A 23054-nucleotide genomic window follows, 5' to 3' on the forward strand; every position below is an offset into this window, starting at 1 on the left:
AGTAAGACCCTGTTTCAAACTTCAAAAATTTAAAAAAAGGGCTAGGAGTATAGCTCAGAGGTAGAATGTCTCTGGGTTCAATCCTTACTACTATTACTGGTGGTACTACTACTACTACTACTACTACTACTACTAATAATAATAATAATAATAAAATCTTGGTGTTGGTCTGATAGGTGGCTTCCATTGGAGAATAATTAATCCAATCAAATATTTGTTGAGTACTTATTTCATACCAGGAATTTTTCTAGGATATAGATCTATAGCAGTAAATGATGCAGGAAAAATCTTGTAATTCATGGAGCTCAGAGTCTAATAGTCTAAAAAAATAGTAACTGAATAAGCAAATTGGCAACAAGTAGCTAATTACAAAACTTATTTGGGAGGGGTTATAAGGAATGCTATTCAGAGTAATAAGTTTCAATTTAGAAAATATGATCAATGAAAGACAAGGTGTAGAGAAGTACATGGATTGGAATATGTTTTAAGCTGGATCTAATAGGACTTTTAAATAAATTTGATATGACAACTGAGAAAAAAATAAGTAATTCACAACTTGACTTAAGATTCCAAAAACAAGAAGAGAACCCTGACAGAGGGAGCATATTTGCCATTCACTCACCTACTTGCTGTCTATCAACCAACTGCTTATTAATTACCTATCACCTTCATATAACATTATCAGTTTTGCCAAAGCAATCATAAGAGTGGTATTGAAAATGAATCCATAGATACTTTACTGGGTTATGACAATAATATGTCTTATTGGTAGTTAGTCTTAAAGATATTTTTCATAATTTGAGAAAAGTTTTAAGCAAATTAGAATGAATTATTTAATGTATATTGGCTACATGACCCTGCTATAAGGTGTTTAAGACACCAAAGCTTCAACTTCTTAAAGAGCATCCTCCAGGCCAAAATGTTTCTACTTGGATGGTTTCTCTCCACCCTGATGAAAATCATCTCTAATATTTTTGTGTGTTATTATATATTTGCGTATTCGCTTTGATGAAAAGCAAGGAATAGTAGCCAAATACATATTTCATACATTCTTTTGATTAAAAATGATAAAGGTGATATTAATGTTTTTCTTCCTCATTTTAAATTTATAAAGTAGAAATAATTTTTCATAGAAAATCCAACTAAAGAAAGGAAATAAGATTGACTCAAGATTGTATCATTGTTCCATTTATTTTGCACCTTGCTTATGACAGAATACTTGATGTTTAGATGTAACAAAAGTAGATGCATAAATGCATGGAATTATAATTATAGGATTTAGAGATGTGAAAGAGATTTCTTAATCATCTTCTAACACTTGACTTTTCAGATGGTTAAAAAATGGTCTCTGTAAGGATAAATATCTAAACCAAGGCTATGTATTGAGATCAACTCAATAAAAAATTAAAGTTATTTTTACTTTATTTTATTTTATTTTATTTTATTTTATTTTTTGGTGGTACTGGGGTTTCTGGAAGCCCTTCTACCTCCAGGCTACACTCCCAGACCTATTTTTACATTTTTTTTATTTGGAAACAGGGTCTCCTAAGCCAGCACGCTCAGCTGGCTTCGAACCTGCGAGATCCTCCTGTCTCTGCCTCCCAAGAGCGGGGATAACAAGTGTGCGCCACCATGCCCGGTCTTAATTTTATTTTTTATTTACTTAATAAACTTGGAGAGTAAAGACAAATGACTGTTATTTAAACTGTTACCACAGATCAGTCATCGCCTTTGAAATATCTGCAACTATCCACTTCCCAAAGAAAACTAATTTTATAGTTTTCTTCAGTTGTTATTTTCTGTTTCTCCTTACTCATTGAAATGACTTGAAGAGGCCAATGTAGAGACTCTAGACTTAAAGAGCAATCTCTATGTTACCTGACTGCATTTCTAAACCTTGAGACAGATTGTCCACTGAGATATTTTTTAAACTTTTAGAATGTTTCTTTAAATTTATTAAAGTTTCTTTTATTTGTCTAAACAATTTTTCTTTCAGCTGCATAGTATATTGCATTTAAAATTTATATAGAGTGAGGGAAAAAGGCATAAAATTGCACATAGGGTCAGAAATAAAAAAGTAACATTCAGATAAAAAGGTAAATATAAATTGTGCTTTTCTTTTAGTATAACGACTGGTAGAAAAGGAAATTAAAGAGACAAAATTGATTTGCATTCTCAATTATAATTAGTACTAATATCTGGCCATGATGGTGCATGTCTACAATCCCAGCTAAATCAGGAGGAATCCTTAAGCCCAGGAGTTTAGAAACCAGCCTTTGAAACATACTAAGATCTTATCTAAAAATTATAACAATAACAGTAATAATTATAATCATACTATTTATTGTATTCAGAATCAAATGTTCCATTTACCATGGACATGTCCAATAGCTGAGGTATTTCAAATTCTCAGTGATAAAATTGTTTACAACATGGCCAATTCTAGTAATTCCTCAAAGCTAAATTCTTTTAGGCCTTCTTTGACTCCCTTCTGCTCATTTTCATGACAACCCTTCCCATTCCCATGGTACTCACTATAGACTTTATCCTCTAGTTCTCTGGTTAACAATGTATTTGTTTATTTCCAAAAACTAATTTGTTTGTGTTAATCCCCACTAGTGTATAAACAATTGGGCAATCAATACATATTTAGTAAAGGAAAAAAAGGAGGTAAGTGGTTTGGCATTTTTCTAAATTATCTAAACATGGAGAATAAATAATGCCTCTTCTCTCTCCTATCTTTTCTAGTTGTTTGATTTTAGGTTTCTATCAAAGAAATTATTTATAGGGAACTGCTAGCACTATTGGTTGCTTAATCAATCCCCAAACTACTAGAATTTGTTGTTTTCATTCCCCAAAACTTTAAGACCCACCAACCCTTGAAGATAACTTTATGTACATTCTCTTTCACAATATTATTTTACTCTAGCCATTAAAAATAAAATTAAAAATCTAACCATGATATTGGGTGATGTTTTGGCCCTCTTAATAGATACCCAAAAGATGTAAAAGCAAACCTACCCCAGATTCCCTCAATAATGTTGGTCCAAGTTCTTTGTGCTCTTGAGATGGAATCATAGTCCACTCAGGTTCTTTTAACTGGTCAAACAACAGAGACATCCAAAGCATATTTGCCTTCTTTGATGATTAAGAGTATAAGATTCAAGTTACATGTCAAATTTTAATCACAGGAGACAGGGTTCATGCATGTGTTCTGAATTATACCACTTAGGAAGCTGAGTAAAGTAAAAGAAAGGAAAAAAACACCTAAAAGGCAATGAACTCTTCTTTAGAAAAATACTTGGAATTATCCTTCAATCTTGAAGACAATATTTAGCCCTCTGAGCAAATTCTCTGACTACCCCTACTTTCCATTTCTTAATTTCTAAAGTGAACTTATAAAGGAACTGAGAGTATGTTTGGGAAACCAAATGAAATAATTCATGCTGAAAGCTTAGTCCAGTGCCTGGCATTCCTTGGCATTCAGGAAGCATTAAATTTTCTCATTATCATTCATAGGTTGTCATGATCTTTGACAGTCCTCCAAGGTCCTTATAGATGTAGATCAGTATCTAGAGGCTACCTGAGCTTTTCCATAACTCTAGTTCTACCATGAAATAAAAAGCTCTTTGTAAAATTCCTTTCCCAAATTTAGGGGCAGCCGGGCGTGGTGGCGCACACTTGTAATCCCAGCATTTGGGAGGCTGAGACAGGAGGATTGCGGTTCATGGACAGCCTCAGCTACTTAGTGAGGCCCTCTGCAACTCAGTGAGACCCTGTTTCAAAATAAAGAAAAAAAATTGGGTAGGGGGTGTAGCTTGGAGGTCAAATGCCTCTGGGTTCCATCCCCAGACCTGCCCCCCCCAAAAAAAAAATTGAACCGAGGGGCATTCTAACTCTGGGCTACACCCCAGAAGCCCAATTTCTTTTTATTTTATTTTCATTTTTATTTTTATTTTGAAACAAAGTCTTGCTAAGTTGTTGAGGCTGCCTTTGAACTTGTGATCTTCCTGTCTCAGCCTCACAGGTACTGGGAGTATAGGCTTGGGCCATGGTTCCCAGCCAAGGGTTTAATTTTTTAAGCAATCACATTTTATTTCAAAAATAGGATTTCTTCTCTGATATATAAAGTTTTCATTTCCAAGAAATAATTTGTTTTACTTTTCAATCACCCTATTAAGGTATTTTCACACCATCAGTGCCTGAACAAAAGGAAGAGACATTTTAACTGTCTCTCCCCCACCTTCCCTTCTGTCTGCACCTGTGAGAAAACCTTACATTTTTATTTATTTATTTATTTCTGTCTCTGACCCAGGCAAATATGCTATGTGCAAAAGCAATTCAGAGACATGAAAGCCTAAAGCAGAGCTGAAGAGTCAATTAAAAAAGAAGAGGAGAAAAAAAAAACTTGAGATTTTGCTGTAGCAGAGAATTTTCTACAGGATGCTTTAATAAAGATGATAAAACTCTGCTTCTTTTCAACTTTAGGCATATAACATAAGAAAATATTTCATAGATAAAGGATGAAATGGTAGTATGCTATTAAGATTTATTTAATAGCCTTAACACTACAATTAAATTCACAAGTATAATCTCAGAGGAATGACACATTTGGAAGTCAACCAGTCTCTATTCCTGTTTTAAATTATGTAATGCATAGTATTTTGTCTTTTCAAAAAAAGCACCCTATACTGTCTGCAAATAGGCTGTTTATACTTGCTTAACATAATTCTCCTCTGGAAGAAGATTATTATTAACATAATCATTGTCCTAAATTATATAAAATAGTATGGTTCACATTTTATGCAGCCACCATATAAGAGAATATTAAATGATCGGTTTGTTTCTTTTAGGTATTTTAATATAGTGGGTTGGCTGCTAGCCCACGTCTATCTTCACTCATTTTTTTTTTTTACAAAAAATTGCAATTGTTGCAAATAAATCTTATCTTCTAAACAGGAACTCATTACCTAACCACTGGATGGTACAATAAAAAACAGCTTATAGATGACACTTTTTGTCTCAAGAAAGCAGTGTATTAATCACAAAGCAGAAGTATTGAATACAATATAGTAGTACGTATTAATCACAAAGCAGAAGTATTGAATACAATATAGTAGCAGACATTTGCAAGTCAGAATATAAATAAGTATAAATGAAAAAAGACATTAAAGTGTAATGGGGTCTAATTTGAAAGAAAAGAACAGTGCAGATCACATCAATATGATGTAAATTTATTTTGTTCAGTTTTTACCCTGTATTGATTTCTCAGATGCTATTATTAATTTTAAAAAGTATTCTCTTTTTATCACTATTGTTTTCCCTCAGGATGAAAAACATAGTTGACCATCTAAATAGGAATAAATATTGAACCATTTTAAGCACTTAATAATAAGAACCACAGTAAAGCAGGAGATTCCTGAACAGAAAATACCTTAATGAAGCCTATACTGACCATGTGGCCGTCCTCTCCAGACTTTCATAGTGAGTACAACCTGCATGGTATGATTTAATGCTTAATTAGTACTTCCTTTTGTTTATCCCTCAGCTACTTAATATTGCTCATTACTTTATTTGTAATAATCTATGATTGGATCATTACCTCCTTCTGCTTTAAAACTCATGTTGTGACCAGTAGCACTGAGTACCTTGTGGAGATACAGTAACTGCTGGGAGACTGATTAATAGAATGACTTTGAACTTATCAACTTAGATATTGATGATCATATAAAGAGTCAAAATAATCTGCCTTTAAGTATAGGATAATTATTACTTCCATGTGGGTATAACAGTATAATGCCTTATCATCGACTATTTTAGAATACTAAATTATAAAATCTGTTAAGCTAGTATAGAAGTTATAGAAGTATCCAATTGTATTCAACAAATGGGTAAGCAGTCTATGCTCAGTGATATTAATATTACTATTGAAAATTCCTTTTTTGTCTTTGTCTTATACAAGCACAAAAATGCTATATAGAAAAGGGGCTATGTAAAAATATTTTTACTAAATAGGCCTCTCTCAAAATAACTATATCAGAAGAGTGATGGGGTCTATTTACTATTTCCTTATTTTAAAAAAAGGACTGCTTGCACAATTTTGTAATTCCAGTATTTGGGAAACCAAGATAGGAGAAGTTCAGGTTTGAGGCCAGCCTCAGAAACTTGGCAAGGCCTTCGGCAACTTAGTGAGGCCCTGTTTCAAAATAATATAAAATAAAATAGGACTGTGAGTATAGCTAAGTGGTGGAATGCCCCTGGGTTTTCCGGTACTACACAAATTAAAATAAAACAAAATAAGGACTGTTTAAGAAAAGAAATAAGAGTAGGTACCTATTTGAGTGGTTTAGATTCTGTATTTATTATCCACTATATCTAAGGTCACAAATGAGCCTCAGAATAGCACTGGGTAATATATTCACATAAATTACTAGAACTCCACTTTCATCCTTACTCTTGCATATAAGCTGAAAGATAAGATTATCGCAAGACATGACACGTTAATAAATAACACCTAATTAGTTTGATAATTCCTTGATTAAGGCTTAATTTTCCTTGCTTCTCATGCAGCAATTCAAATTACCCTCTATTATTTGTTCCTCTTTCAAACTATTTTAGAACAGGCTTTGCATAGTCCCAGTAGGTTATCTGAGAAGGATTTTTTTTCTTGTCTGAGCAGGTCCATGACATTAATAGTGACAAAGCTGGACCAAAAAGACACTTTAATGAATCTTCCCTCACAGTACAGATAAACCTGAAAAATCTGATGCCTCTTTCAAAAGTCTAGGAGAAAAAATTCTGAGAAAGTGAGAAAAACAAAAGCTTAGGCCATTTTGTTTATTTTGTCTGGACACAGAGAAAGTGAAGCCATGTGAACATTATATTAATGGAAGAGAAGCCTTATTAACAGCCTTTGCCCCAAACCTAAAAAGTGTTGTATCTAGTAGAGCCGACTAAGAACGTAGGAAGCATCAGTACAAGCATGTCAGCTCAAAAGTACGTGCGTCTATTTCTGTGTACACCCCAGCTATTCATAGTGACTAGGATGTTCAGTAGATTGATTTAGACAGAGATGACAATCTGATACATTTACCTAGAGCAGTTTCCACAGACTTCAAATAATCAGAAGGCATCTCTCAAGGGGGAGCGGCAAGTCCAGGAACTATGAGCTCTCATAATTAAACACAGGCTCTCTCTCTCTCTTTCTTCTATCACAGTAGCCTAATTCTGTATGCTGCCTGCAGTTTACAATGCGTGCATCAGTCTTTGTTAATTCCAAGCTTCTGTCTCTGGAGATATTACCAATAACTTCTTAAGAAATCTTTACAGAGGTCTATTTGCAATGCTTAAAAACCTGTCATCTTTTTAAGTAACAAGATTATTTCTAGGGATGAATAAAGAGGGCTGCTCTGGGACAAACATTTCTTTTTTCATTGAGATAAATACTATACATCAAAAATTGAATTCAACAAACATATCATGTTTCTGGCAAGGTAGGAGGTAGTGGGGATTTAAAGGCAAATGTTTCTTGAAGGTTTATATAAAGCAGTAAAAGAAAACTTAATAAGGAGAGAATTATAATCCATATGGTAATTAAATCAGAAAGACCAAAGAATTGGTAGGGAGAGAAAACACAGTTTTACTGTATCTGGGAGCCATCATCCCCACTAAGCACTTAATGCTTAGAGTGCGTATTATACTTGTTATAGTCATGTGTTTCAATTATGTGTTATGTGCATGTCCATTATGTAAGCCATATCTTAATTCTGTAAAGGAATGTCTACTATTTAATTTGTGGGTGAGAAATGAGGTCAAGGGTAAGCGGAGGGACTTGCCTATGCCCATTTAGTGTTTTTTCTTAAGTAATTAGCTACTGTTACAGAAATAGTCATTCTTATTTAACTCTCTCCTCTCTTACCTATTCCATGGTCCCCAAAAATGCTTTTATCTGCTTCTTCTGAAATTTTTCTCACAGTTCATTTTGTGAATGTTTTTTTATTAGGTGCTTTGTTACTAAGTAACTGAGAAACCCAAGGTTTTGGGCTTTACTTTACTTTAAGAAGGACCAGCCAGGCCTGGTGGCACACATTTATGATCCCAGCATTCAGGAGGCTAAGACCAACGATTATGGTTCGCCGACAGCCTCAGATACTTAGTGAGACCCTCTGCAAATTATTGAGACCCTGTTCCAAGATAAAGAATAAAAAATAGGGCAGAGGGTGTAGCTAGGAGGTCGAATGCCCCTGAATTCCTTCCCCAGACCCCCCACCCCCCAAAAAAAGAAGAAGAACCATATTCCAGGCTCCAGTAAGTTTGAGAAAGTTTCTACTACCAAATTAAAAGAAAATTCCAACAAATTCATAAAGTGACCTAAGTCGCAATAAACAAAATAAATACAAGAATATTTTCTGAAAGATTTCTTTTTTAGATAAGTGTATGTTTCTTATGATATCTTTGTATTTAGGGGTACCATATTTTTCTTTTTTAAACCACTGTTTTAGGTTCATTGGAAATTTTTCTCAACTTGGAGAACTATAATATTTCTTAAAAGTAAAAATGCAAATCTAAATACTATTACATTGTGTATGTATACCATACCTTAAAAACTGCATTCATCAGTGGATGTCCTAAGTTATAGTTAAGAGAAATAAGCTCTAGTATTCTATTGCACAGTGCATAATGTACTGTATATTCCAAAATATTATGAGAAAAGTGTTTAACTGTTCTCACCACAAAGAATTATTAAATTTTCAAAGAGATAAATGCTTACCCTGAATATTAAGCAATTGACACATGTATTTAAATATCACGTGATATCCCATATATATGGGATTTTTCTCTTTTCTTATACTAGTACTAGCATTGTGAAATAAATTTTCCTATTAAAAGAGATAAAAAACGAAGGAAAATATGTGCACACATAATAATTTCATTTAACCATTAATTCATTTATCCATTAATTTATTCATTAAATTCATTTAATCAACCTTTAGAAATAAGTTTTATGAAGAAACCGAGATTGGAAAAAAAAATCAGACAAGCAAAGGAGTAAAAACTTAGCTTGAGCAACTCAGTGGGTTTATATTTTCTCCATAGGTTCCCAGTGTACTATCGAGGTCCATTAGAGTCATGTGAAGGTTAGTTTTATTATAATTATTGTTTTAAAAATATTGTAGCCGGTGGTGGTGGCGCACGCTTGTAATCCCCGCGCTTGGGAGGCAGAGACAGGAGGATCGCACAGATTCGAAGCCAGCCACAGTGGCTTAAGAGACCATTTCCAAATTTAAAAAAGTATAAAATAGGTCTGGGAGTGTAGCCCGGAGGTAGAAGGGCTTCCAGGAACCCCAGTACAACCAAAATTTTATATATATATATATATATATATAATATATATATATATATATATATATATATATTATATATATACCTGATAGTTCTTGACATACTTTTCTTATAGATTTTCCAAAGAACAATAAAATTTATATTTTAAACAGAATAAAATCGATTATATCCATCATAATCAACATGTGGCACCATTTGAGAGTCTGAAAAAATCCAAGGCATTTTAGAAAAATATTTTCCCTACATATTGAACATTCTCCATGTCATCACCTAAAGAATTATTTCATTAATTTCTTTTCCAATAATTCTTAAGACTAAAATAAAAATATAGCATAATAATAGAATCGTCTGGTTGGTGAAACTGTAAACCCATCATCACTATCTTGTCCTTAGCCAGGTTTCGTATGGTGCTAATTGAAATTTTGCATCATCATTTAGAAAGATGCATTAGAAGCCTAGAGATACATTTTCTGGTATGTTTTTAGTTTCCTTGAACACAGTTTAAAATTCAGAATATCTATCTATAACTACAAAGAGAAGAGAAGTGACAGAGGAAGCCAATTCACAATTATTAGATAAATCAGAAAATGAATGCAAAAAGACAAATAGCAACAGGATAGACTCTAATGATTAGATCAAAACTGAAGTTGATTCTACAACTTAAATTTCAGACACTCTGAGTTTTCGGATGAAAACAGATTCAAGAATCAATAAAAAGACATTTCAAAGGACAAATACACATATATGTATTTGTATATACATATATATACATATATATTTATACATACTTTATACATACATATATTGTGTGTGTGTGTATGTGTGTGTGTGTGTGTGTGTGTGTGTGTGTGTGTGTGTAGTCAGGCCTTTAAGAGGATAGACTTTATCATGCTATATTTTGTGACAAAAACCTGAGTTATCCTATTTTACTAAAAGAATATGTTATAATACTCTTTCACCATAAAACCTATGTGCCAAAATTTATGTATTTATTTATTTATTTATTTGTTTATTTATTTATTTATTTATTTATTTATTTATATTTGTGGTACTGGGGATGGAATCCAGGGGCATTCTACCCCCGAGCTACACTCACAGCCCTGTTTTTTATTCTGTATTTTGAAACAGGGTCTCACCGAGTTGCAAAGGGTCTTATAAGTAGCTGAGTCTGTCCGCAAACCATGAACCTCCTGTCTCAGCCTCCCAAATGCTGGAATTACAAGCATGTGCCACCACGCTTGGTTCAAAATTTGCGTTTTGAAGGGCACAAATATGAAAAAAGTAAAGACGAGTATTAGAAGAAAATAGATAATGTATAAATGAGTAAAATGATCGGACTTATCATTATAATTTGTGTTTATTAATATAACAACAATGCTTTCTCATTATGGAATAAAGCTGACATTTTCTTTTTAACAGAAGTATTCCCATCTGCAGGGCATGGTGGCACATGCTTGTAATCCTAGTACTTGTAAGGCTGAGACAGGAGAATCACACATTCATGGCCAGCCTCAGCTACTCATTGAGGCCTCCTCATCTTAGTGAGACCCTGTTTCACAATGAAGAATAAAAATTAGGGCTGAGGTGTAGCTTAGAGGTAGAATGCCCCTGGGTTTAATCCCCAGTACCACACAAAAAAATATAACAATTATTTCTATCAGATATTTTAAAAATCAGCTATTGCACTTAATAATGAATATTCTAGAAGAAACAGGAATTATAATATGTACAACCTAAAGATGTTTTAAACCTTAAATTTGTACCTACATGATGGATAGACTGAAGCCTCATGGTTAACAGTTGATGACCAGATAATTATTTTATAAAAATATTTTCTACTTAGGGTATACATACCTTCAAAATCTGCAAAATATGGAATAAACATTTTTTCTATTCTTCAATTATCATAAAAATTTTGCAATCCATTTGTTCTAAAATTACTCAAAATATTTTATTTTTATTTTTTTGTGTGTGTGGTACTGAGGGTGGAACCCAGGGACTTTTATACCTCCAGGCTATATTCCCAGACCTATTTTATACTTTATTTGGAAACAGGGTCTCACTCAGTTGCTGAGAGCCTCACTAAGTAGCTGAGGCTGGCTTTGAACCTGTGTGATCCTCCTGTCTCAGCCTCCCAAGATCTGGGATTACAAGCATGCACCATCATGCCCGGCTTAAAATTATTCAAAATATTTTTAAAATAATTGAAAGTTCTAGTTGACAAATAGAAACAACTATTTCTGCTATACTAAAATTACTGTGTGCATCTTCTGAGTCTCCACTGCATTCATTGTAACATTATTCATATCTCAACAACCAGCTTACTGAATGAATTCAACAAGTACTTCCTGATTGGACATTATAAGTCCCTGAGCTTCTGTTGTGTAAAAATAACTAGATATTTGGAGTTAACGTGAGTATGTTTTTTGGCCTACCTTCCTTGGAGCAGGATTTTGTGAAGAAGTATAAAGAAAGGCTGAATTTTGGCTAATCTTCTCTAATACAAATACATTAGATTAAACCATTAAATAACATTAACTATAATGGAATTATATTTGTCTTCTTCTCAGCAGGATCAAGCCAAAATACAATTAAGTATTACTAAAGTACAAGAAAAGGATCTTCATAAAATGAGAGCACTAACTCAGTTCTCCTGGCTCTATCTAGCTATAGACTCATTGAATTGAAAGATAGGATGCCAAAGAATATCTTATGATAGTCACAGAAAATTTCGGTAGGTAAGTATCCTCAATTTTAGTAAAAATAAATGACAGAAAGCAAAATAAATTACTTTGACATAAATGCTTGGCTCAAATAAAAGTCATACAGTAGCTAGAATGGCAATGTTGGGATAACTTTTAAGGAATAAACTTTGACTTATATTAAACTTTAATCATAATAGCTACAGAGATGAAAGGTGAAAAAAAGAGTGTGAAAATTACTAACCAAAAGAATTCTAACCCTCATTTATGTATTGAATATTTAAATTGGTTTCTTTATCTACATTGACTATAAAAAGGTCTGTGAGCCATGTGATTTCTTACTTATAGAAATTGGTTTCTTCTTCAACTCTAATGACTTTGTCCAGAAATCCATGCAATTCACCAAGCCCAGGTAGAACAGGAAGAAGGAATATGAACCTGACATGCAAGCATATGATGTTTTTTTTAGAGTGTGCCAAGTGAATAAAACTACTAGTATAACTACTGCTTAAGGAAACTGCCTAGCTGTGAACTATTGAAGAGAAAAAAAATGGAGTTATTAGGGCGGTTGTTATAAATCTGAAAAAATTTTACCTTGACAATTTGTAGACTCAATTTCAACACAACAAAGTGGAAAAATATTGAGTCTCTGTTGTAAATAAAATTTGTATTAACTAGTTTTACTATTTCTTTCACAAGATAATGACATGATGAAAACCCTAGGATGAAAGTGAGGGTTATCAGCCTCAAGATAACCACTACAGGACAGTATCTCTTTCTGTCTCTCTGTCCCCCTCTCTCTCTCTTTCTCTATCTCTCTGCTAAGGTCTTTTCAAAACATATCCTAAAACAGGGACAAACTATACATTCAGAGGATTCCATAGTGAGGTTTTTATGTCATTGAAGAGCATACAAGAAAGGATTTTGCAAAAGGGAGATCTTTAGTGTACCTAGTATTTATAAAATGAATAGAGAGATGATAGGTAGATAGATAGATGATATATAAGATAGATAATAAATACTACAGCTGTCTATAAGGACAGCTTTGACAGTATATATACTCACTTTCTAGATTTGAACATAAAGTTCTCACTGCTCTAACTTAATAAAAAAATGAGTCAGTTAAAGAAGAAATGTAGATACAAACTGGCTTATTAAGATGGTGTTTATAATCGAAGCAGAGATTATCACTGACCACAGGGATTGCATACTCAATATTCACTATACAGAATCAGAAAGAGCAACTCGATTCATTTTAAGCTATAACAATAAAACTCTAGGCACAACTTTTAAGGATATCTTAAAAGTATATTATTTGATATGTAAAGAGGAAAAACTTAGAATAATGTCATAGTATTGCACATTTCATCAGTAAGAGCCGTATAACTCAAACTGCATTTGGGGCTACTTTTGAGGGTGTGACAATATTCTACAAAGGAATTACTGGATTCCAGGGGGATAAATCAAATTATGGTTTTAAAAACTCATTACCAATAATTAATAATGAACTCTAGCTAAACAATAACAGGTGTTCCACTAATCTTGAATAGAAACAGATGGAGGCACAAATGTTTTATACATAGTGGATACATGCAGAGCAATAAACTTGGCAGGGATTGTTTTATTCTCTAATTATAAATCAGAATCAATGTCTCATCATTTGTATTTCTCTAAATTAACATTCACAGATTAAATCTGTGTTTATCATTCCCTATTTTTATAACTGAATATCACATTTGGTGGTTTATCAATCTATTTTATGTATTGTTTCACTAATAAAGATATTATTCTTGAAATTTTGTACATTTACAAAACGTCATACTGTTTGTTACAGTTAGCTTATTTTCTTTCCTTCTTCCTTCTGGGCACTTGGAAAAGAAATGTTGGTCTATATATTCTTTCATTTTTTAAACCTCCAAAATAATGTTGATAGATTAAATAATTAAGTAAATAGATTAAAAATTAAGTCAATTGGTATGTCTACAGATGAAATTAAAATATTTCATCTCAAGGGGTAAGGAATTATTGTCAGGAGTTACGAGTATTACTTAGTCGTATAGATTTGAATCATTTTTTAAAAATTTTTATTTTGTGGGTTTTTTGTGTTACTGGGAATAGAACCTAGGGACATTTTACCTCCATGCTACACCCCCAGTTCTATTTTTTATTCTTTATTTTGAAAAAGGGTCTCACTGAGTTGCAAAGGGCCTCAGTATGTAGCTGAGGCTGTCCAAGAACCATGATCCTCCTGTCTCAGTTATTTTGTGATTATTTTATACTTTTACTGGTACATTATAGTCTCACATCATAATGTCATTTGAAAATAGATGGACCCGGAGAACATTATGTTATGTGGCATTATCCATTCACAAAAAGTGAAGAGTCATATATTTTCTCTCATATACAGAATCTAGGGAGAAATCTGAATACCAGAGGGACTTCAGATAATGGAGGAAAAACTCCAGTTGAGCAAGGGAGGGTGTCTAGGGGAAGGAGGAGAAAGAAGATCAGTAAAAGAAATGCTTTCATTGAGAGTACATACATGTGAAAATACTAATGTCAATCTCAATGTTTTATATGGGGAAGGGGAAAAGTAGGGAGGAAGCCAAGAGAAAGCCTATCATGCTGTACACATTTATGTCACTATCACTATAAACTACATAATCCTCCCAAACAATCTTAGGGCCTTTTAGTACTAGACAAGTGCTGTACCACTGAGGAACATGCCCCCTCTCTTCACCCAGATTCCATGATATTTTGAATATTTGAATATGTCCACATATGCCTTTGGAAGGTTTTTTTTTTTTTGGTATGGCTATCAGGAAAACCTTCGTGAATTCTTAAAGAGATTATTTTATTATTGGTACTCTGACTAGAAATTGCTAGCATCACTCATTGACTTTTAACAATGCAAGATTTGTCATATGATTTTCTTAGAAAATATATTTTATAATCAATCAATAGTTACTAGAAACAATTTCAGTGGCATAAAGAACATGTTATTTTCTCAAATGATAAAATTTAAAGGCTAGTGGAATATAAAGAGCGAATGTTTGTTATTCAGTTATTAACTCATGCTCATCAACAATATAAATTCATCCTGTGTATAACTAAAACGTTGGTCTTATAAGAGCAAAGATTTGCACGTAATTTGACTTTCTTCAGCCACCAGATCTGAGCAAAATCAGCAGCAAAACTTTTACCTAAAATTGAATTTATGGTGCATGCACACTGAGACGTGTCAATGTTGAGAAATGCCCTTCAAATGGTCGACTCACCCAGACAGACCATGCTTAAATGAGAGAATGGAATGAATAAATGAATGAATGAAGTTATAACAACAAATTTTGTTGTGCATCTACTAGGGGCTTTGTTAAACATGCAAAGTTGTTACTCTGATCTACATTTTTAAATATAAGAGCATCGAACACAAGATGTTATAAGATCTGTTCAAAGTCCCATGATAGAAAAGGATGTAGTCAAGTATCATGTCTTTATTTGTGTCCCAAACTCTTTCTTTCCACTGTCATACTACATTTTCCAGTGCTTCCATCTAATTATGCAGCCCACCTCCTTCCCTCCTTCTTTCTTCTTTCATTTTTTCCCCCCGGAAGCACTCTACCTCTGAGCTACACTCCTGTCTCTTCCTCTATTTTTTTTTTTTTTATTATTTTGAGAGATGGTTTTGCTAAGTTGCTGAGGGACTTCACTAAGTTGCCAAGGCTGGCCTGGAAGCTGTGATCTGCCTGTCTCAGCCTCCCAAGTACTGGGATTATAGGCACCACCAGCGCATGCATCTAATGATGCTATTTCTATAGCAAATCCAAGTGTTGACAGTAATCTGTTTCATAAGTAAGGTGTCAAAATTTTCAGGTTTAGTTTCTACATTTCAGTGTGTGTGCATTCTATCTCTGACCTCCACTGCCAGCCACATTTTATTTTTATTTTGAAACAGTCTTAGTAGGTTGATGAGAGTCTCACTACTTGCTGAGGCTATTCTCAAACCTGCAATTTACCTGTCTCAGCCTCCCAAGTACTGGGATTTCAAGGGTGGGGCACCAAGTCCGGTTCATTTCAATTTTTTTTTTTTTTTTTTTTTTTTTTTGGTGGTACTGAGGTTCCTGGAAGCCCTTCTACCTCTGGGCTACACTCCCAGACCTATTTTTATACTTTTTTTTTTTTTTTTTTTAATTTGGAAACAGGGTCTCTTAAACCAGCGCGGCTGGCTTCGAACCTGCATGATCCTGCTGTCTCCACCTCCCAAGCACGGGGATTACAAGCGTGCGCCACCATGCCCGGCTTCACTTTTTTTTTTTTTTTTTTTTTTTTTTTATCGTTACAAATGTAGAAGAAGAAAAAAGAAAACGAGGAGGGAAACTAAGTGGAGGAAATAGAGGATAAGGAAGAGGGAGAGGAGGAAGAGAAGAAAGCTATCTGACAGAGTAAACTACTGGGGTTAACTAATTCTTCCTGGAAGTGAAGAGTCTCATAATTTACATTTCTAGGGCCTAGATATATAGTATATTTGTTTCAAATACCATATATGTTTGCCAATATATATACATGTTATAATTACATACTTTAGAAAGATTTCCATAACAACAGTTAAGGACACCAAAAGTAATCTGCTTTAAACCATCAGCTTCAATTATTTTAATGTAAATTACCTCCTTCTTTAACAATACTACCTTCTTAAAAACATTTTTTTCCAAACATAATGCAAGTTTTATTGGTTTGTAACTCTGCAAAAAACAGTGCATGCATTCAAGTGGCTTACTCTTAATTTAAGTGTAAGTAAAAAGACCTTACTACATTCTGGGCCACAATTAAAGAAATGACAAATTAAAGATATATTGCTTTAACTAAAAATATTTCCCATTATATAAATTATTAATTCCAATGTTGACTATCTCTACCAGTAGTTTTGTGGAGTTGCCAAAGTTCATATGTAGGTCAAAAAATCTAAAAGTTTTGGAAAAAATTAAATATTTTAATGTAGTAATTCTAACACAAAATTTTTGAGTACTAAATAAAAAAGAATACATTACTTCATAGATCTTTTTTGTGAATTTACCGGAAATGAAATAAGATGATTTCTTGCTTTGCTCCAAGATATTATTAAAGATATTAGCATTTTTACATAAGAAGATATTAGCATGTTTTAGCTTTTAGATGATTTCATTCTCAATAGGCCATGCAGTGATTGAAAGCAAAATTAAAGGCCCCAATGCCAGTTATTATTTCTGCTTCTTACTGACTTTATTCTCAATCTACACATGCATTATGCATTTTTTAAAGAAAATACATTTTAGCACATAAAAAGCCAACAATCATAAAAGAACAAAGACTATTAAAACAGACAATTACAAGAATTGTTTGGAATACCTGGTTTTAAATCCCCATGGACAAACATGTCAATCATATATCGACAGAATGCATACTGATCTGACAGAATAGAAAGAAAAAGAAGCAATGAAAAATTGTATTCAACATCTATTTTTTCTGTGGAGAAATTACTTGATGAAACAAACAAAATAGCACAATTCTATTGTGGTTACTACATATTTTCTGTGAAAGAATAATTTGCACTTTTATGAACATACAGGAGAAAAAAGACACAAAGAACACTAATGCTCCATTTATTCTATATAAAAATAACCTTAAATATTGAAACAGACTAGTTTAGGATAATATTAGGGTGATTGTTTTGTAAAAAACAAACCTCCTTAAATTTGCTACAAAGTTATTATGTTAAACAATTATTCTCATCTGTCCTTTTATTGATTTATGAAAATGTAACAAGTTTTACAAAAGAAAATTGTTTTCAACTTGGAATGGTTTATCAAGCATTCACTCTAAGACCCTTGGTCTAGTTGTCAAGAAGAAGCTACAGAAAGCTACAGAATGTTCTCTCAAAAAGGCCCACAGGAGGGTGAGCCCTTTTACAACCTATTAGGGGGTCTCTGAATGACAACGATGTTCTTTTATTAGAAGAATAAATCAGAGAGAACTAATTCCACCAAGTTTTTTTTTATCAGAGTTGAGATAATTGAGTAATTTTGTATGATTATTTTATGATCTTCAGTAGTGTAAGGACTATGGGGATGAAATATGTATATAAAGAATGTTTGGAGTAAATATGGTAAAGTATTTCAGGGGTAGAGATTTTTTTTCTTTTTCTTCTTTTTTTTTTTTTTTTTTTTTTTTTTTTTTTTTTTTTAAATTTTATTTTATTGGTGCACTGTATTCATACATCATAGTGGGATACAAACTTTTGTAGACATACATGCACACATCGCCCAGTCAGCCCCCACCCGATCCCCACCCCATTCTCTCCCCATCCCTCCTTCCCATGCTTGGCTTAGTGGTTGACATCTAGTATTATAGCAATTTATCCAAAATTAAAAATGATAATCTCACATAAGAGTTTCATTTGTCTGATACCAAGTGTTTGATGATTTAAAGATAGCATTTCAATATTTCTTTTTGCTTTCTTTCTTACTAGAGCATATTTTTTTCTGTTTTTTTAGGTGAAACTATCATATATTTATATATTTATTTTTCAGAAAAAAAATCTATCCTAATATGGAATATGAATTCTAGATACCCAAAACGATCTTGAAAAAGAACAAAGCTAGCAGATATATATTTTCTGATTTCAAACCATATAAAGCTACAATAATTGAAACAGTGTAGTACTGTTCTAAAGGCAGATATATAAACCATTGGAGTTAAATACAAGCCTAGAGCTAAATTCTTCCCTATATTGTCAAGTTATTTTTGACAAGGTTTCCACGAACATTTGGTGGTGGAAATAATAATCTTTTAACTAAATATTGTTGAAAAATAATAATTACATGGAAAAGAATAAAATTAGACCTTTACCTAATCCCATATACAAGTATTAACTCAAAATAGATAAAAGACCTAAATATAAATCTTAAGACTATAAACTTTTAGGAGAAAATCTGGGTCATAAAACCTCACAACATTGAAATTGGCAGTGATTTCTTGGATATGATTTCAATGGCACAGGCAACAGAAGAATATACAAACTCCCTAAAAAATAAAAGAAAATATTGTATATCCAAAGACAATGTAAACAGAGTTAAAAGTTACTAACAGAATTGGATAAAATATTTCCAAATGCTATATCTGAAGGTATATTAATATTCCAACTAGAAATCCTAAAAATTAACAACAATAAAGGCAAACAATACAACTTAGAGATAGGTAAAAGACTAACATAAATAATGAATCTCCACAGATAACCAATCTTAGTTGTCTGTTGGATGGAAACTCTTGTTTCTCTGGTTCTGGTGAGTGTTACCTATTTCTTCTTTGTAGTTAATCTCTTTGAGTATTTTCTCTAGCGCTGGTTTTGAAGACATAAATTCCTTCAGTTTCTGTTTGTCATGGAAGCTTCTTATTTCTCCATCTAATTTGATAGAAAGTTTTGCTGGATAGGACATTTTTGGCTGGAAGTTGTTTTCTTTCAGAGTTTGGAATATGTTACTCCAAGCCCTTCTGGCTCTCATGACTTGGTTTGGGAAGTCTGGAGTGATTCTAATTGGTTTGCCTCTGAATGTCACTTGGCCCTTTGTTTTTGTTGCCTTTAAGATTCTCTGCTTGGCTTCCACATTGGTCATTTTGACAATTATATGGCGTGGGGATCCTCTTCTCCGATCCTGTCTAAAGGGAGTTCTATAAGTTTCCTGGATCTGTGTATCAACCTCTTGCTCTATATTTGGAAAATTTTCTGCTATTACTTCCTTGAAGAGATTGTTGATCCCTTTGGTATCACTTTCTTTTCCCTCCTCTATTCCAATTATTCTTAGGTTAGCTCTCTTAAGAAGGGCCCATATTTCTTCAATGTCAGATTCCTGCTGTTGGATATTTTTTTCTAGATTAGAAACTATGCATTCATTTTTGGATTGCTCATCTTCTAAGAGCGAGATTCTGTTCCCCATGTGGTCTAATCGGTTGTTTGTGCTTTGAATTGAGGCCTTTACTTCATTAATTGCATCCTTTATCTCTTTTTGGCTCTCTCTGAGTTCTTTTCGAAGCACCTCTATTATTTCTACAGTTATTTTCCTGATTTGATCTTCTAGAAATCTCTGATTTTCTGTTTTATCAGGTTCTGATGTTGTGGGGTTGTGCACATTCATTACTCCATTGTTATTCCTCTTTCCCATGATTTCGGAGGTTTGTGCCTTCTCTGGGTTCTTCCCTTGGGTCACTATGGCTTCACTTAAGGTGCTCTGGATCTCGAGTCTGTATTATCTCAGACCCCACTACTCCTTTACTGGGTTGTATCACAGAGTCTCTGACCCAGGGAGTCGATAGAGGCTGCTTTAAACTATAATTTAAGTTCACTGCACTGAACTTTATATTTTGACAGAATCTGACAGATTCTCCTGAGGCCACTCCAAACCAAATCTGTGTTGATGCAGATTCTTAGAAGAAGTTTTAACATTGGTTCTCTAAAGCTTGCATAATATGTGATGAATCTTACAATTAATGATTTACACTTTAATATTCCTAGAGTAGACATCTAATTAATCTACCAAATTCAAAGGCAGCCTTAGGACCAAAACTTTTTATTGAATTTATAACAACATTATACATCTTAATTGCTCCAAAATATGTATATCAAACAAGAAATAACAAACTTGATGTTATATAAACACATATTTATGGATTTTTGTAATCTGTGTTCTTTTTAGAGTATTAAAAGTACTTAAAGTCAATTTTATTATGAAACTCAGATAGGCCTTTGAAAAAATAAATGTTATTTCAGTAGCTCTAAAGTATATTTTTATTAATTCCTATGAATTTGTAAACTCAACTTTACAAGGTTTCAAAAATTTGCATATAGTTTGATTGTCAAAATTCGAGCACCTTTCCCACAGGTGAGGTAGGGAAAGGGAGGAAGGCTAGTTCTCATATCAGCCCATAAATCTATTTGCTCTTTGATGTACTGTCAGTAATAGCAAGAGTTCTTGATCCTAGGACCTAAGAATCCCATGGTATATGGGAGAAAAGTAAAAGTAGTTCTCAATTGGCAGCCTAAGCATAAAAAAGCCAGGAATTTGCCAGCATGGAGATTTCTAGGATCCATTATCCCCAAAATTATTTCATAAATCTCAATGCTCAAAATATATATTGTTAATAAACTTCCCTGGTACATCTAATTAGATTGCCTAAACCCTCCAATTTAATTCTTTCACAATGATTATTAGTGGCAGCACTAAAGCCTTTTGGGATAGCAATAGAGACCCTTTACTTTTGTGTGTGTTTAAAGTTTAGAATGCAGGGATTATTTGTAATATGAAGGATTTGCACAACTACCCAATATGAAATATTGTTCTTTCCCCAACAGATAATGGGGTGGTTATCTGCAAAACATATCAAGCAGTGTATTGCATTAAATAAAGTCACTTTTCAAAGTTCCCTCTTCTGCTTAATGTTGACAGTGCAATGAAACGTCTTAATCTTGTGTGTCTTACTACAAATGCTTATGTTTATTATACCAATAATTCACAGGTCATTTATTTAATGAATGCACCAATTGTTCAATGAGCTTCTAATTTGGAAAGAAAATCCCTTGTGAGTTCAAGAAACTTTCTTCACATCTAGAAAATTACTTGTGTTACAACACTTAAAAAATTTGAGTTCTATGTCTATAATGCCATGAGTTTGTGTTCTTATGGCACCATTAGTGGAAAACTAAAAGAAATGTTTTTTAAATATTTTAAGTTAAGAATTTGGAAACATTTTAAGTTAGGATGTCCATTTCCACCTGTACTCAGGGTTGATCTTAAACTGTAACAACACCAGTAAGGTCTGAGTTGGACGATCCCCATTGTATCTAATTCACCTGCATAAAGACAGAACAAAACCAGTCATTTCTGACATTGGAAAATTCATTTTATATAAATGCTTCTGGAAACCCAACTCGAAAAATAGAGCAGGAAACTTTTAAAAAAATATAATCTGAGTTGCCCTGTCATTCTAACTTTCATATTTATGAGATATTAATTTACATGTGGTAATTTCTTATTGGTCACCACTTTAAAGTATTTTTTTCCCAAATAACATGCTAGGGATAATCCATGCTCTCCACTTCTCTCCTTGTTGACTCTCGGGGCGCAGTGATGGATGTCATTCAGCTGTTGCTGCCTCGTCCGTGTTCCCTGTGGAGTGGCAGCTGAAGGAAAATGAATTCTGGGTGCAGAGTCTCAACAGAAAGAATTTAAATAATCTCTAATGAGCATGGGGTACATGTGGTCCAGTGCTCTGTGGCAGATTCTCATTATCTATATTTTCTCTGCTTGCCACAAACAGTTAAATAATTGTTAGAAAAGAAGAAAAGAAAGCAAAGTATGAGTACCAGTAGACTGTCTTATTCCTTTCTCACAGACTTGCCAAAGACCATTGGAATCTAGAGAGAAATATCTGATCATGCCAATGCTTCCTACCCTACCATAAATTGATTTAAATTCATCCATATAAACTTGATTATGTGATATACAAGTGTGTGGAAGTTTATGATAGTCATGTATATGTATCTTATTCTCAATGCTCTAAATATAAATATATTGTTTCTGTATATTAAAATTAACCATATTTAATATACTTACATATATGGCTATATAATTAAATAGTAACCATTAAGTGTATGTCTCCTGTAGGTTTTCAAGTGAATAAAAGTAACTATTATAAAAATCTTCATAAATAAAATACTTCAAACATATTAGGTCTAACTTAAGGTAAGGGAATAAATACTCTCTTGACCAAAAAAGAACTAACTCAATTTTACTAAGTCATTATTTCAATAGTTTCAGAATCAAATCCATCTTTCAAACTGTTTTTATCTTATTTTGTTAGAGCTAGCATGTGATTCATTTTTTTAAATGAACCAATGCTCTAAAATCTTTGCTTTGAAAAAAAATGAACATGTTTATGTGCCTGACCAGCCATTGTAGGTTACATTTTCATTACTTACTT

At 33.0% G+C, this 23054-nt stretch overlaps 1 protein-coding gene across 1 annotated transcript in view; it reads right to left on the minus strand.

Annotated features, from left to right (window-relative positions):
* TRDN (triadin) overlaps positions 1–23054 on the minus strand; it is a gene marked incomplete at both ends in the record, with an annotated part of 326113 nt that overhangs the window by 233724 nt on the left and 69335 nt on the right. The window contains one exon of the mRNA XM_080700116.1: positions 17430–17489. Coding sequence (XP_080556242.1) covers positions 17430–17489 — 60 coding nt within the window. The remainder of the gene's footprint in view (positions 1–17429; positions 17490–23054) is intronic.

The sequence above is a fragment of the Muscardinus avellanarius genome, assembly GCF_963383645.1.
Source record: "Muscardinus avellanarius genome assembly, chromosome: 8".
NCBI lineage: Eukaryota > Metazoa > Chordata > Mammalia > Rodentia > Gliridae > Muscardinus > Muscardinus avellanarius.